General features: G+C 35.2%; 1 protein-coding gene across 1 annotated transcript in view; it reads left to right on the forward strand.

Moving 5' to 3' along the window:
* The window catches only part of ANO3 (anoctamin 3), a 398,432-nt gene that overhangs the window by 300,586 nt on the left and 79,475 nt on the right, over positions 1-18,371 (forward strand). Inside the window, exons 10-13 of the mRNA XM_077761423.1 lie at positions 1,969-2,075; positions 4,406-4,461; positions 8,252-8,373; positions 12,578-12,712. Coding sequence (XP_077617549.1) covers positions 1,969-2,075; positions 4,406-4,461; positions 8,252-8,373; positions 12,578-12,712 — 420 coding nt within the window. The remainder of the gene's footprint in view (positions 1-1,968; positions 2,076-4,405; positions 4,462-8,251; positions 8,374-12,577; positions 12,713-18,371) is intronic.

Below are 18,371 nucleotides of genomic sequence, written 5' to 3' on the forward strand. Positions count from 1 at the left end.
TTATTAGTTTAACCACTTGAGTCTACTTGTATTAAACTAAGGTGAATGAGAAATTTTTTAGGGATTTGTTGCGTAACTATCTATATCCCAACATGTCTCTATTCCTAAATTAATTCAACTAATAGTTATTGAGTTTATTCATAATACTAATTGAGAATATGACACAGTCTCTATCTTTATGAATGTTGAGAGGCAAGATGAAATAAATGGATTATATCAAATATTTGGGAGAAGAGAGTTTCCCATTAAATATTGCTTCTGTAACATGTCTGGTGGTCTGGAATCCTGTTTCATCCTGTCTCTCAAAGCTCCAACACTGTGCATTCCCCTATCTTTATGTTTATCCTATTTTATCTAATTATTACTTTACATTTTTGTCTGCCCCACCATACCAGGAGTACTGTGAAGACAGGGACTGCTTAATTGTTTATTTATATTCCATGTGTTTTCTCCTTCTATAATGTAGCTCCATGAAGAAAAGGAACTTAACCCTCTAAAGAAATATCTGTTCAGGGAATTCTGAATCAATCTAATGGTAAAAGAATTGTGTGGACATTGCTTCTAATTCTTAGAACTAACAAACACAGAGTAGCTATGTTAACTTAGTGCATATCCAAGTAGAAAACAAAAAGCACAATATCAAAATGCTGGAGGCTACTAAAAGAGACAAGTATACAGATTAGCATGAAACAAAACAGAGTAAAATCAACATGTTCAGAAAGACACAAATGTAATGCATGTTTTTACAAGAGAGGAAGAAGTGACATCCAGAGGAAAGGACCTAGGAGGCCTTTTGAAGAAGATAGTCCTTTTCAACAGATAAAAATGTGGAGGGAGGTAGAGAGAGGTGGGGAGAAAGATACGAAAGACAACGAAATCGTGAGGGAAAGAAACATGACGTTTTAAAGGTGTGATAAATTCTACGATTTGACAGACTATCAGATGCAAGGAACCAGAGCTGTAGGGAATTATTGAAGGAGAGGCTGAAATACAAAATAGAAAGCCTGAGAAGAATATAAAAAAATTTACTTATGCACATAATGCTGACACATGAAGAGTAGGTGTGCTCTAAGAATCAGAACCATGTTTGAAAGGTCACGTTGGAAATTGGACAGCCAGTTAAGAGGACATTCTTCTCATAACCTAGGCATTGAGACCTAGTACCTCAAAGCCAGAGAGAGGCAAGGAGAGTAAGTTGATTAGTTTCGCAGCTATTTGAATATGGATGGTAATGAGAAACCAAGAATCATAGAAAACCTAATACTTCAATACTAAGTGCCAGAAAAAAAAATGGCAAATTATTGTCATAGACATAAAGCAACTAGAAACAGGAAGTGGTAGAAGTTGAGTAAGGTCCAGGATGCTTCCATTTTTTTTGAGGCTGCCAGCATATTACAAAGTAAATGCTAGAACCAGACCCTTCCGTTACTGTCAGGATCACCCTTTTGCTCTTTACTCATTTGGCTCTAATATGGCTCCTCTTTGCAAAGCTTCCTACATGGGGAAAGTACAGGGCATGAAGGGGAAGAGAGAACTATTATAGCTCATTGCTGAAGTTCTAAAAACAAGGCAAGTTAGCTTGGAAGGTGTGGTATGGGCAAATGACATCAATTTTTAATATGTTCTATTTGGCACTACATTGATTCAGGTAGTACAAAATTTATGCGAGCCAATGGACAATCTAATGCTGTCCTTGTTTCATGCTAAACAAGAAATATGAGGACATCTGGGCTTCTTTATAAACTGAAAGATACTTAAATGAATATTTGATAATGTCTGTATTATTTATAAGTGTATTTTGTCTCTGCCAATTGATTTTTTTTTTTAAGAGGGTGGTTTGATCTACTATACCTCTCATGCATTAGTTTTAATGGGGAAAACAGATGGATGATGACCTAGGAACTTGTAACTGTTGCTGGACTCTGTGCACTGCTTTGAATATTAAAACAAATCCCCTTATCTTAACAGCTTCATAATAAACAATAAGGATACATTCTTCAGTAATGCTACTCGAAGCAGGATAGTCTATCACATGCTACAGCACACCAAATATGAAAATGGAATCTCAAAAGTGGGTAAGAACACAAACTAAAAATATAGAGAGGGTAGAATTTGCTGTTACTAATTATATCCAAAAATATTTATTTTAACATCTGAAGCTTTGCCTTCATGCATTAAATATGAGGATATAAACTCTAAGAATTTTGTTCTTCAGCCTTTCAATAAACAGAACTCAATAAAACAACAACTTTTTCAAGGGCATTTAGCCATATGTATCATATTAAAATGTGAGAAGTGCTAACACTTTGAAACAGAAAATTCATTTCTTGAAAATTTTCTCAAAGAAATAATCAGACCTTTGGATAATATATGTAGAAGTTTATTCATAGTGGCTTTGTTTAATAAACAAAGATTAGAGTAGAATAAAATTGGAAATAGTTCAACTGTCCATCATTAGGAACTGATAAAAAGTTAGGCTTCATTTTCATAAATGTATCCATTTAAAATTGTTATTATTAACTCAATTCTTAATTCTTAACTCAAATTTATCAAACATCTTTTCTATAATATGTATCACAAAAAGCATATGACACAGACCCCTTACTTCTGGAAACTGAAAATTAGTGGTTAGTTCTCCATTTATTGAGTTTGAAAGAAACCTATAATGCATAGTCATGTGAAAAAAAGAACAGAGTAAAAACTGTAAGTCTAAAAAAACCCAAATAAACAGCAAACTGTAAGTCTAATATAATCCCATTTCCTAACCACACTTTCATAAAAAGATAAAAGTTTGGAAGAATTCATGTGAAGCTTTTTAGAAATTATCTCTAGAAGGTGAAATAACAGCTATTTTCAACTTTCTGAATTTCTGTGTTGTTTAAATGTATAGCAGTATGTTACTACTACGTGTGTTGCAAAAGAAAATTGAGAGAATTTTACCTAGAAAAATTAAACAAAATTGCAAAGCTTACATAGTGCAGAGCAGAAAACAGTGGGTAACAAATGAGCTCATCTTAATTATTAAGGTGAAAATTACAAGACATGGAAGAGATCAAATGTTAGTTATGTCCTAAAATTCTTACAAGTGAAAAGTTGATAGGCACTGGACACTTGTTCCAGTCTCTACTGAATTGTACTAAAATACAATGCCACAGAAGTAAAATGAACTATGTTTCCAGTCAGTCGTTTTTAAAAAGAAAAGTTTGGATGTTGGTTCTCCCCTGATTAATAATTTATTTATTACTGAGTAGTCAAAATAGTTCATTTAGACACTAAATGCTTACAAAATATTTAGCACCTCATTTCCACATAAGAAATAAAAATAGGGAAATCCATAATATAAATTAAAAATGTGTCTAAATGATAGCATTATGTGCTTATGTAGTCTTTACGATATTTCAAATGACGGTAAAGATATTATGCCCTTTGTGGGACATACAGTATACACAGAAGAGTATAAAAGTAAAATTAAAAATCCTGAAACTATTTGTCATTCTCCCAAGCTGATACTGAATATATATAATAAACTTGCATGATTCTGATAATGATATATATAATATATTATATTATATACATATACATTATATGTATAATAATGGTATATAACATCATTATTAGAATCATGCAGTGTTTATGATTTTTTGTCCTTTTTAAAGAGTATTTATGAATAGCTTATCAAGTCCTTTATTATGTCTATAAACATTGTAAATAGTTGTATAATATTCTATTATAGGTATTCAGTAAATTACAGTTATTTACTAAATACCTTATATAAATTGTACCATACTAATTAAATGATTCCCCAATTTTGGATGTATGCTTATTTCTTATTCTTTACCAATATAAGTAATACTTCAACAAAAATTAATCCTCCAAAAATATCCCCATATCGAGTCTTACAAAGCAGTAAGAGAGTGTCTGTTTCACTGCTCTGTCACTGAGATGGAGGGGATTTTAAGAAGTGTCACATATTGCTATTTGTCTCTGGTTCCGTATAAAGATTTCACAAGACCAGTATCCTTTTGAGACTTTTTTTTTTTTTGAGAGAAGACCTCCTTGGCTTTTTTGACCAAATGTTGTTTTGAGAGAGACAGAAAAATTGCTCCAGTTTCATGTGATCCCAGATAAATGGTATTAAAATGCCTCATATTTCATGATGTGGCAAAGTACCATATGTTAGTTAGTACCTTAGAAATCTCCACTGCTGAATGTTGTCAGGACAGAAATAGATTCTTTGGAATCAGTCTTTAACAATCCCACTGCCCTCCGAGGGGATGTGGCTATGGATGTCATTTGGGTTGGTTTAAGTTGTTAAGTCATTTTGTTGTCCAAGTATATGTATGTTGCCCCAGAGGGAAGTCTTCTTTGAACGGACTAATAAACTGTCCTTTTTTTCTCTTTCCAGGTATCTGTAAACTTATTAACAATGGCTCATATATAGCAGCTTTTCCTCCACATGAGGTAATTTTGAAATACAATTTCGATTTTAAAAAAGTTTCTCATACTCAAAATGCTGACTTTTTTTTTTTTTTTTTTTTAATAAAAGTCTGGCTGCCCTCTCTTAGGAGGATTCAATCAGCAAGTGGCCCTGGACCTTTCTGAGTCCCCATTTTGAACTGTGGCTGAACACTGGCCCCTGTGCTCTAGACCCTTGTGCAATTTATCCCATATTAGGAGTCTCAGCCCCAGAGAGAACTCAGGAACATTGTTCAACCACTCTGACCTCCTTCTGTTCCAACACAGAGTTCCATGCTTGACACAGCTTGTGATCCATACCACTCCCAAACAGGGCAGGGTCTGGTTATACCTGACCTGCTACTTTAAGATACTTGAAAATTTAAGGCAAACCCAATGACCAAAACCTACACTCCATTATTTATGTGATTCTCTGCCAGTTTATTACCTGTTTACCAATTTTAAGTAGAAATGCCTGCTCCAAGCTGTGGTGAATTCTACTGCTGAGTCATGACCGACATTTCAATCCATTTTGAACATCCTCTCCCAACAGGCATACACACGCACACACACACACACACACACACACACACACAATCTTTAAGGCGATTTTGCATTTTGCAATAAGAATAGGGTCTTTAGAGATTTAATGTCTGCAGTCTCAAAACCCATCACTTCTATTTACAAAGGCTGAGGAATTACAGGATGTAATCCCTATATCTGAGGAATTCACTGTCTGGTGAAACTCGTAAGGGATAAAATGCATTGAGCACTTCCTATCTGGCACTAAGCTCAATGTTTTATATATGGATTATCTCATTTAATCCATAGAACAACCCTTTGAGATAGACAATAATAATAACCGGGTTTTTTTTTTTTTAGCTATATCATTGAGGCACAGAAAAGTTAAGTATTAAAGGCACGGGCCTGAGCCCAGGAAGCTAGGCTCCAGTACTTGTATTCATTGTGGTATGCCTACTTACAGTAGTATAGGAATAATAGTAATGGGTAATATGATAGCTTGTTTCAGGAGACAGGTCCTGTGCACATATTTTCTTGTTAATCTGATAGTAATCCTGGGGGGTAGATATTATTATTTTCTCATTTTAGAGATGCAGAAACAAGGCTCAGAGAGATTAAACACCATGTCAGATTTGCCATAGTCAGTAAGGGATGAAGTGTTCAGTGTAGCAAACCTAAGGCCTTGGGAGAGCTTCATAGCAAAAGAAGGTTTGGTTTGTTCTCTGAGTAAGTAATTTCATGTATTGAACTAGTCGATGTTCTAAGAGTTTGAGACTTGTGTGAAATTTGGAACCTATTAGGAATAGATTGTAAATAATAGTCATTTTCCCATTTATTCTTATGTGTTGGTTGGAGGAGGGGACCATCATGAAGAATTAGGGGAGGTGGTCACTGAGTGCACATGGTCCTCTGAAAAGAGATGGAAATACATGGACCAGCAGGTGTCATCATTGGGTCAGTTTTCTCTTACAGCCACCTGGTGTCACTGTCAACCCAGAACAGTATGGTTGAGGTTCTTGAGCAGAATCAGAACAGTGATGTACTAGGGATTCTAAGCTTAGCCCCTAAAACCCAGGAAGTACCTATATCTGACCACTGAGGCTGGGAAGGAAATCAGATATTTTAAAAAGAATATCATGAATGACTGAAAGCTGAGATTTTGGTTCACCTTCCCTTACCTAATCTCAAGGCAGTCTACCTTAACAGGTCATTCTAACTGCACAGGCAAACAGATCTTCCCCAAGTATCCCATGCTTGAAATCTTGATTTTCACTTTCGCTTTCTTAGCTTCTAATCTTTAGCCTTTAAAAACCTTGGGCTTTCTTCTCTTGGGGTTGAAAACTTGGACTGCACCACAAGAGGAAAACTTTTCTCTTCTTCCCTTTGGGGTTCTTGGGCTAGTCTAATAATTAAATTGACAGAAGGCAGGTTAATAGGAGAAAAGCAAATTTTACTTATGCATATATAGGATCCCCACAAAGACATGAGAGGCTCTCCAGCAGGCAGGCAATTGTGGTTTATATCCTATCCTGTGCTAAGAAGAAGAGGGCAGGTGTCTGGGACTTCACAAGGAAGGGAGACAATTCACAGGACAATGGGAGAGCAAATGTTGGGTGAGCCAGTGCTTGCCATGTCTTGTAGACAAGTATTTCTTGTGTAAAAACAATTATCTTTGGTAATACCTCTCTTCTTCTCATAAGCTTCCTATCTAAATTATTTTAAGCAGTTAAGGGGTAGGTAAAAAAACTTCTTGAGTCTATTGGCCCTTAATTATCTTCAGCTTAGAAATAATCTACATCCCAAGGCGCATGTAGCTCTGTCGGTTAAGCGGTGGACTTTGGCTCAGCTCAGGTCATGATCTCACATTTGTGAGTCTGAGCCCTGAGTCAGACTCTCTGCAGTCAGCACAGATCCTGCTTTGGATCCTTTGCTTCCTTGCTCTCTGTCCCTCCCCCGTTTGTGTGCCCACTCATGTGCCCATTTGTACATGAACATGGTCTCTTTCTCAAAATTAAATTTAAAAAGGAAAAAAAAAAAAAGAAATAGTCTACATGCCAGAATAGCACATCCTGAAGTGGCCCATCATTAACCCCCTCAGCACTTTACCTGTACTTCCATCTTCACTTAATCAATTTATCCATTTTATTAGAAGACCAGAAGTGAATTCCACATGTTTCTCATTTCAGCCTTGAGGCTTATGCAGACCATGATTCAAGGTGTCCTCTCTCTTCTTAGGCCGCACACCCTTGTTTATCTGAGATCACTCAGATGATAGTTTTCTACTCTTCAATGGCCACAGTATATCAAGCTCCCTAAACTAACTAACATTGATTATGTACTTTATATCTGCATAGCACTTTATAGTGATTATCCAGGCAGGACCTCACAAAGCTCTTCTATAGTGGAGTCATAAATATTTATTCTTATTCTCATCATCTATGTGAGGAAACTAAGGCATAACTCCACTTGTTTTAAATTTTGATGAAAGTGCTTATAAAAGTAGAATCACACATTGGAATGAGAGGGGATTTGTCAAATCCTGTGTCCTAAGTTTTTGTTTAGAAAAAAAGAGTCACCATATCTGTAGCCCTCCTTTTTGATTATAAGAACAAAGCAGTTCAGCCTTCAGGAAATACTATCCTCTATAAGGCATATATATTCTATGTGTCTGAAATTGCAACCCATGAAATAGTTTTTGAGAGAAGATATAAAGAATGTGAAAATGTTTCCAGTTTTGGAATATCTTATATAAATTAAGCTTTAAGGATTCTAGAATTTAAAAACTTGAGTAGCACTTGTGACTTAGACTTCTTACACTTTCTGATTGAACATTTGCTTTCTTCCTTTGCTTCATAAATGAAATCATTATTTTCTAGGACTGAGTCACTTATTAAAACAGAGTAATACTCTTAATTTCTGCAGTAAAGACTACAACAATTTCTCTCAATGATGGTGAAGGTGTAGTGTTTATTAAAAGACCAGAGGTTACAAACATTAAAACCTAAATTCTAGTTTACTTTAAATGAAAGGGACCTCATTGGTCTAAAAAGGGACTTTAAGAAAAGATTTTTAAAGAACTATCAGAATATTTTTAATGAAAGAGAAAAATATAAAGGCATTTACTACATCATTCCAGTGATGGGCTTAAGTTTACAATTAGTGAAGCTTTCAATAAGCTGTTAAATTGTTTTGTAAGGAAAACATAGTAAAAGCAATTCCAATTTAGTTCAAATATGCTAAGAGAATGTATATCAATTTATCTCATATGTTTCAGGGAGCCTACAAGAGTAGCCAACCCATCAAAACGCATGGACCTCAGAATAATAGACATCTATTATATGAGCGCTGGGCACGCTGGGGAATGTGGTATAAGCATCAGCCCTTGGATTTAATCAGGTAATGTGGATGAATTGAGATTAGAGCTCTATTATGCTGTTTTGTCATTTTCATAGACTTGGAATTATGTCATTTACCCACCAAATCATCTGTATCATTCAGGATGGAGTCAGGAAAAAGAAGCCACTATAAGGTTTTTCAATAAAAGAAACTTAATTTAGGGATTTGGTTATACGGGGGGTGGGAAGGCTGAGAAATCAGGCAGGAATAGTGGGAAAACAGCAAAAAATTGCTAACAACCCTAAGGCTGGAGGGAAAATGGGATAGAGCATATTTCAGAGACCACCCTTTGGGCCCTTAGGCAGAAGCTCCACCATCCATGACTAGGACTGTCTGCAGAGAACTGAGTGTTGGAAGTGGAACCATGGAGAAGGCATGGCTACGCAGGAGGATGGCCAGGAAAGAAGGAAAGATCTTGTTTCCCCCTTCCTTCTATCTTTGACTCTTGGCTCAGCTTAACCAGGAGCAATTTATAATGGAACCTGTGTAATCTACTTCCATGTGAGAACAAACTAAAACAGGGAAAGGCAGAAAATGGATCTGAGAGCAAAGAGGAAAATGGCCAACATGGCATCTATGCATATACTTGTCTTTCAACAAAGATTTTGTGTGTATCTATTCTATTCCAGGAAGTATATTTCTAGTGAGTAACTGCTCTCAACTTGAATTAATTTTCAGATACTGTCACATTCATGATTTATTTAATTTTGGTGGAGGATAATACATTCTTTAAAAAAAAAATCAGGGAAATATGTATTAGAAAGGACTTAAGTTTCTAGCTAACTTTAATATTCTTAGAAAAAAGAGCATTCATAAGTTTATATATGTTAATATTTTTGAATTGTTTATGAATTATAAATATCAAGAATAACTCATAACTGTATCCCAGAAGAAAACTGATAGAACTGATAGAATAGAAGCGGTATCTGAAGAAAATTTAATAAACCAACTATATACATAAGTGTAAATAGTATCAAAGGACCAAATAGATGATGAGGATGAAACTTCCAGGGAGTAGCAAAAGCTGGATGTTGTTCTCAAACCTAAACTTAGAGGAACAAGGGGAAGAAATAGTTGTAGAACTGGGCAAAAACAGAAGAGGGGGATGCCAGACAGAAGCTATAGTCTCAGGAAGAAAGCAGCTCCAGGAAGACCATGCTCCAGGCAGGAGTAAGTCAGGATAATCAATACACCAATATCTTTTTGATCACACCCTGTAATCTTCTGCTGGTGGTACCTTCAGTTGGCCAAGAAGTCCTTCAGGAAACCAGAGGAAGGGAGAAGCATAAGTGATACATCACCTTCCAGTGATGAAGGTGAGCATCCTGGAGCACATAGCAGAAAGGAAAAGCTTAGCACATCGATCTGGATGTACAAATCTTAATATCCAGCACCAAACCATTTTTATTTCAAACATTAAGTACTTGGCCATATCCAAAATCAAGATGTTTTCATTATAATTCTGTCAATCACAATAAATTATCAGATTCTTATTTATGTAGGGGAAAGAATTGTTATTTTAGGGATATATGAGCACAGTGAGATGTGCTAGTTCACAGAACTATATTTATTAGGAACTAAAATGAAGTTGGTGTTTTCAAGAAAACATTTCAGCATCAATAATTCTCATATTTGTTGGACACATTGCCATTGCTGCTTCAGGTCGTGTCAGCAAGTGATAGAGTTATTTGGCTACTATTACCAACTATTTGGATATTGACATAGAAGGAAAATTTGCCTTATGAAAATCACATATTTTGTGTGCAAGTGGCTAAAGAAAGAGGGAGGAGATGAAGGACCCACCCAATTGAAGGCCATAAAGATTATAGATGGCATTTCAACACATTCCTTCTCTCTAGGAACGTGCTTATTACCAAAATATAAATCAGATCAAAAGAGAGTGACTACGGGTGAAGTGTAGTGGAGAGTGACATCAATAGCCACCCCCTATTCCTCCTTGCCTTGTCATGGTTTTTGAGATACCTCTAGAGATCCTAGAAGATGGTGAGTGGATACCAATACTCTGAACCAAGGGGGTTTTCATCAGCCTTCTTTGCCTGGAAATAGCTTCTCCGTCTCCTGAACCAGATCTAAAATCTACTATAACCTAGGTGATTAAACCTAGCTGGCAAATAATATTGTTGCTCTTCTGAACTTCAACAGTGTGTAATCTAAAAATCTCAGTATAATGCTGACTGTATAAGGGAGGGTTGTCTGTGCAATGCTCTATAGTCATTATTATGAAGGCATTCCATTACGTTAGCAATATGTGCTAAAACCCAACTCTACTTCACGGAGGAACACTTGTTAAAAGGAACAAATGGCTTTATTGAAATACTTGTTAATATAAGTTTTCCTCTGAAGTAGAACATTATCATTGTATGTGAATGGACCACTGATCTATGTCTCCCAGGAGGAATCCATGAAAAAACAAAAATTTGGATATTTGATACTTCATGGAGGATGACTCCGTTTCTATACCTGGTAGAATATAGAAGAATTTAATTGACATAATACAGAGAACAATAATGATTTTCAGAAAGGGAAGTCTTGTAAAGGGAAAAATAACAAGAGAATTTTCTTCTCAGCAAGAATCACTACCCGTTGCAATATTCCTAAGTGAACTGTAAAACACCGATTTTTAAAACTATTGCTGGGGCAAAACTGTGTTAAGTAGTCATTTTTATTTTTATTTATTTTATTTTTTAATGTTTTTTATTTATTTCTGTGAGAGAGAAAGAGACAGCGTAAGCAAGGGAGGGTCAGAGAGAGAGGGGACACAGATTCCAAAACAGGCTCCAGGCTCTGAGCTAGCTGTCAGCACAGAGTCCAATGCGGGGCTCGAACCCATGAACTGTGAGATCATGACCTGAGCCAAAGTTGGACGCTTAACCGACTGAACCACCCAGGTGCCCCTAAGTAGTCATTTTTAAAAGATAGAGGCCAAATAGTAGTAGAGAATTCAGAAAATATTATTTCTCACCAGAGCTTTAGAAACTGTGTAGCAATTAATACAGTCAGTAGACTTGGTGAAGAAAGAGCACTTGGGTAGTCATTAGAACCATCCTCTCCATCTTCCATTTCCATATAAACTATGTTCATCAGCTCAAGGGAAATAAAATACATTCATTTCCTTAGCTTCAATACTCCCTGTGGTGAGAGCTAGTGAAACAAGACACAGGTCCACTTTCAGGCTATTGCAGTCTATGAGGAGGAAGAAGGGAAGAGTGACAAGCAATTGTCTTAAAGTGTAAGTTTAGGACACTGGAATGTCAGTGAGGGCAGTATAGGAGCAAAATCAGGGCTAGTTGACCCAGGGTTGCAGTGGAAGTCAGGGAAAGCTTCTTGTAAGAAGTGATACAAACTGAAGAATGCCTACAGGCCAGGCAAGGTTAGAAGGTGAAATGTAATATTCCAAAGTCCAGGAACAGCATTAACCAAGGAAAGAAGCATGTGCTCCGGGAACCGCAAAGTTAACTTTGTTGTGGAAGGTGTAACATAATTGTGCAAATTGTGTCTAGCAGAAGGAAGTCTGTCCAAGGGAACAGATGGAGACTGAAATGGAATCTACTCTCAGCATCTACCTATAGGGGAGACTTTTTTTTTTATTTTCCTAATTCACACAAAAGCAGTTTGGTCTAGTACAGCTCTGTGTATGGAAATCAAAAAGAGATTCTACTAGGAGGATAGAGAAAGGCAAGAGATGACTTTTAAAGAAAGAGCTTTATGAGCCATAGTAAGAAATTCAACACAGAAAGAATACATTTAATAAAATTGCCCCTTATAATGACCATGTTTAAAGATAAACAGTATCACCATCATTGGGTTCATTAACAAGGGGTAATATTATGATACCCCACATGGAGGGGTGCCTGGGTGGCTCAGTCGGTTAAGCGTCCAACTTCAGCTCAGGTCATGATCTTGCAGTTTGTGGGTTTGAGCCCCGTGTTGGGATCTGTGCTGACAGCTCAGAGCCTGGAGCCTGCTTCAGATTCTGTGTCTCCCCTTCTCCCTGCCCCTCCCCTGCTCATATTCTATCTCTCTCTGTTTCTCAATATTAAATAAATGTTAAAAAAATTTTTTAAAAAGTTACCCCACTAGGAACTGAGACAGTATATTCATCAGAAATTCTGATGAGGTGTGACATCAGCCTTTGTAGTGTTGATTACATTGCCTTAGGCTAAGTGTTTGCTTTCTTGTTCAGGCTATACTTTGGTGAGAAGATTGGGCTATACTTTGCTTGGCTGGGATGGTATACTGGCATGCTGATTCCTGCAGCACTCGTTGGCTTGTGTGTTTTCTTCTATGGGATATTTACAATGAATGCAAGTCAAGTAAGGTAAGCTATTAACAGACTTATTAAAATGTGTTGGCCTCTATTCTGATTGGGCAAAAGCTTTATGATATACTGACTATAAAAAACAAGTCATTGTGCTACAATTTATTTGCTGGTTTTTTGAGGGGAGGGGAAAAGCACTATTTTTAAAAGGCCATTTCCGTATTTTTATATGCAAATTCTATTGGATGAGTTCTAAGACTGTTTCTCTTTATGCTAAATTTCTCTTGCCAGTACATCCCACATAATAATTCAACAATGCAATGATAGTCTTATATAATTTACATTTCTGTAGTATTTGGTAGTCTAGAATGCCCTTTCAATACGGTAGTAAATAATTAGAATAGTTACAATTCTTTAAACACTTACAATATACAAAGCTTCCTGTTAATGTTTGTTTTTTTTTTCTTTTGATAAGAGCTTCACTACCATCCTTAGAGGTTAATATTCCTTTTTGCAGCTGAGAAGCTTACATAGTTAGAGAATAAATAAATACATAAGTATCTGTAGCACATAATTCTAGCTGTAAGTAATCCTCTCTCGTGAGAACATAAAATCAGTTTGTAGTTTCTTCTTCTTCTCTATAAGAACAAATATATATATATTAGTGTCAACTGAAGGTATCAAAAGACAGTAGTGAAATAAGGTTTCACAAAAATCAAGACTTTATCAGAATGGTGATTTTTCTGTTAAAGTTGAAATGACTCAAAGTTTGAGTAGAGACATAATACATTATTATTCAGCAGAGATAAGACTCACGTCAGCATTAAAGAATCCTCTTAACAGTGTGTTCTATTTAACATATACAAGGATATCATCAAGTTCAGGCTTGTATGGTACAATTCAAAATACGAAAATCATTTTATCATTTTGTTCTCCTTTGGTCCATCTTTTAACCATGGCCTTGCTCTTGGGTAGTAATCATGACAGTTAATAGATCATAAAAATGCATTTCCTTGAATTTTCTCTAAATAAATGAATATATATGTAATATTTACATATAAATAATATATTATGTATGTAATATATATGTGTAATATGCATATGTATGTGTGTAACAATTTGCCCACAAACAAAATATATATATATTATGTACATAATATATAATGTAATAATATTATGTATATTATATATATATGTAATATGCATATGTAATTGTATAACAATTTGCCTAAAAACAAAATACAATAAAACCTTGATTTGTAAGCATAATTCATTCTGGAAACATGCTTATAATCCAAAGCACTCATATATCAAAGTGAATTTTCAAGAATCATTGCCTTAATTGTGATCATGTGATCTTTGGCATCATGTACTATTTATATTGCTAGGTATCGCTCATTTATCAAGTTAAGATTTATTAGTAATGTTTGCTTGTCTTGGGGAACACTCGCAGAACAAGTTACTTGCAATCCCAGATTTTACTACTTTCATTGTCCTAGAGTTAAATCTAGTTCCATAACCAACTTCCTTGATTTGGTATCTCAGTGTCCCCTTGCTCTCCATGAAGGCCAGATATTAACTAGTTTGAACACAAAGAAACACTTACTATTTAAAAACAGTTAATCTAGTCATATGTTTATTTCAGAGTTTTGCAAATTCACTACCAGTATGGAAGGCAGCATCTTCCAAAGCAAATATGTGCCCAGTGGAAACATCCATCCCTGTTTCGGCATATCTCTGTGTGCTGTTGAATCAATAACCTCTGAGGCTAAGAAAACAGGTTGTGATTTGAAGTTATAGTGTCTTGAAAAGAAAAACACTTTTTTTTTTTTACTACTTTTCTATTCTGTTTCTATGAATTTGGCTTTTTTAAAGATTCACATATGAAGTGATACCATGCAATATTTTTCTTCCTCTGGCTTATCTCACTTAGTGTAATTCCCTCAAGGTCCATCCATGTTGTCACAAATGGCAACATTTCTTTTTTTCTCATGGCTGAATATTCCATTATGTACTATACCACATCTTCTTTATCCATCGATCCATTGATAGGCACTTAGGTTGTTTACATATCTTAGCTATTGTAAGTATTGCTGCAATGAACGTAGGAATGCAGATATCTCTCCAAGATCTTATTTTCATTTCCTATAATATTTATGTTTATATTTATATTTATTTAATTCAAAGTGGGATTCCTGGATCATATGGGAGTTTTATTTTTATTTTTTTATTTTTTATTTTTTGGGGGGAGTTTCATTTTTAATATTTTGAGGAACCTACATATTGTTTTCCATAATGGCTTACCAACTTATATTCCCATCAGCAATGCTTTGATTATAGGCATTCTAACAGGTGTGAGGTGATACCTCATTGTGGCTTTGATTTGGATTACCCTGATGATTAATGATAGTAAGTTACCTTTTCACATATCTGTTGATTTGTATATCTTCTTTGAAAAAAAAAAAACTCTTCAGTTTCTCTGCCCATTTTTTAAATCAGATTGCTTTTTGTTTGTTTGTTTGCTATTGAATTCTATGAGTTCTTTATATACTTTGGATATTAACCCCTCACCAGATATATGTTTTGTAAATATTTTCTCCCATTCTGTAGGTTGCCTATTTGTTTTGTTGGTTTTCCTTGACATGCAGAAGCTTTTTAGTTTGATGTAGTCCATTCCACTTGTTCATTTTTGCTTTGGTTGCCTTTGCTTTTGGTGTCAAATACTAAAAATTACTGACAAGACCAATTTCAAAAGTTTACCCCCTATGTTTTCTTCTAGGAGTTTTATAGTTTCAGGACCTACATTTAAGTCTATAATCTATTCTGAGTTAATTTTTACATATAGTGTAAGATAAGGGTTCAGTTTCATTCTTTTCATGTGAATATCCAGTTTTTCCAACACCATCTAGTTTCTTCGAAACTATCCTTTTTCCATTATATATTTTGGCCCCTAGGTTGAAAATTGACCACATATACATGGGTTTATTTCTGGGTTCTGTTCCATATATCAATATGTTCCATTGATAAATGTGTCTATTCTTATGCCAATACCTTAAGTTTTGATTACTATAGCTTTAAAATATTATATGAAACCAGGAGATGTCATGCCTTCCATTTTGTTCTTCTTTCTCAAGATTGCTTTGCCTATTTGGGGTTTTTCATGTTCCATACAAGTTTTAGGATTGCTTTTTCTGTTTCTGTGAAAATACCATTGAACTTTGATAGAGATTGTGTTGAATCTGTAGAATTCTTTGTGTAGTATGGACATTTCAATATTAATTCTTCCAATCCATGAGCACAAAATATCTTTCTATTTTTTTGTGTGTCTTTTTCAATTTTTTTTCACCAGTGTCTTAGTTTTCAGTGTGTAGATCTTTCACCTCCTTAGTTAAATTCAGCCCTAATTACTTCATTCTTTTTGGTGCATTTGTAAATGGGATTATTTTCTTAATTTCTCTTTTTGATAGTTTATCCCTGCGATATAGAAATGCAACTGATAATTGAATATTGATTTTGTATTCTGCAACTTTATTGAATTCATTTATTAGTTCTAATAGTATTTTTGGTAGAGCTCTTGGGGTTTTAGAAAACCACTCTTTTAAGATGAATGGATGAAGACATAAAATGATTCTCAGATGGTTAGCTATTATTCAGATTGGTTCTATGGAGAACATATTCACAAGTTTTACCATGTGTGGTAGATTCTCCTCCACCCCTGCAAAGCTGAAAATTAGCAAAACAATGAAAGGAATAGATTTGCTCTTCCTATTGATTTATGTACCAACAGAGTAAATTAGACCCTTTGTATATAAGTACCTTTAGTACAAGGAGTGTTTTAAAAGGCAATAGCAAACTCTTTTCTTCAGCGCTTTATGGTATTCTATTACCGCTACTCTGTCACACTATAATTAACATCTTGTCAGACTTTCTATTCTAAACCAAGTTAAGCATCACTGAATATCTTGACTTTCAAAATTTCATGGGACTGAAATTTTCTATTCAAGGTGTCAGACATGGTTAAGTCGTAGGTGTTATGGCAAGTCAGAGGAGGACACGGGGATTTTATTTGGTGTTGCATTGTTTTCATATTATTCTATTAAGCTCTTTATTTTTTATTACAAGGTAACAAAATGTTAAAAAGCTGAAGATTGGGTTTGATTTATTACATTTCTACCATGTACATTTATATAAACTATGGTCATATTGCTTAATTGTTCTGTAGCTCATTGTAAATTAGGTAGCAATCAATTTGTAGATTACTTATTGTATGTATATGTACATGTGTCTATTTATATTTGTTCATTGGCCTTACCTAACCAGCTATTGTCAGATTTTTGCCTGGTAGAATATCAGGCATATCATAGGAATATGAAAATGAACAAGCAGGCAGATAAAATAGTTTTTCAGGTCCAGAACAAAGAGCAGAAACCCCAACTTTCTGGTCCCTTCTTTCCTCTTTGGCATTAGAACTCACTGAGAAATTTATGTGGTTTTCTGGTATCAGACCAGCCTTTCAAAAACAGTTGGGTACTAAAGGACCTCTTGACCCTCTCCTGACAACATCCTTAACAATGAGATTCTATTTATCTAGTGCCTATGATGTGCCATGCACATCCTATGTAATATGTACATATCCCTTATGTAATATCACAGCTAGATATTATTTTCATCTAGAGATGAAGAAACAGATCCTCAGAGAGGTTAGTGACTTGGTCAGGAGAATGTATATAGTATGTGGTCAGCTAAGTTTTAAACCTTTACTGGATTTTTTCTTAATTGTGGTAAGAACACTTAACATTAGATTTACCCTCTTCACAAAATTTTAAGTGCACTTTACAGTATTATTAACTCTAGGCACAATGTTGTACAGCAAATCTCTGGAACTTATTTGTCTTCTATAACTGAAGCTTTACATCTGTTGAACAGCAATTCCTCAGTTCCTCCTCTCCTACCCTTTGGCAACTACGATTCTGTTCTGTTTCTCTGAGTTTGACTGTTTTAAATCCTTAATATATGTGAAATCATGCAATATTTGTCCTGGGGATGGCTTATTTCACTTAGCATAATGTCCTCCAGGTTTATTCATGTCATTGCATATGCAGGATTTCCTTCTTTTTTTTAGGCTGAATAATAGTCTATGTTGTGTTTATACTGCATTTTCTTTATTCATTCCTTTGTCAATGGACACTTGGGTTATTTTCATATCTTGGCTATTGTGAATAATGTTGCAGGGAACATAGGAGTACAGGTATCTCTTCTAGATCCGAGTTTCAGTTCTCTTAGATATATACCCAGAAGTGGGATTGCTGGATCATATAGTAGCTCTATATTTAAGTTTTTGAGGAAGGTCCATATTGTTTTCTATTGGGGCTGCACCATTTTACAGTCCCACCAACAATTTGGTGCAAATATTCCAAAACCTCCACATCTTTGCCAACACATGTATCTTTGTTTTATTTTGTTTGGTAATAGTGATCCTAACAGCTTTGGGGTAGTATCTTGTGATTTGATTTGCTTTTTCTCAATAATTGTTTCTGATTCTAAAATCCATGTTTTACTCATGCTTCTTCTATACTGCCTTCCCTTAACGTATTTTTACATTTTCACTTCCCTCAAAATGGGTAAGTGTCATGTTTACAGGATCACAGGAAGGCCAGGGAGTGGGTCCAGACATCCACCCCCCAAAAAGACAAATTGCTCCCTTCTCCTGCTATCTTAA

Source organism: Crocuta crocuta, unplaced genomic scaffold (assembly GCF_008692635.1).
Source record: "Crocuta crocuta isolate KB4526 unplaced genomic scaffold, BGI_CrCroc_1.0 scaffold884, whole genome shotgun sequence".
Lineage (NCBI taxonomy): Eukaryota > Metazoa > Chordata > Mammalia > Carnivora > Hyaenidae > Crocuta > Crocuta crocuta.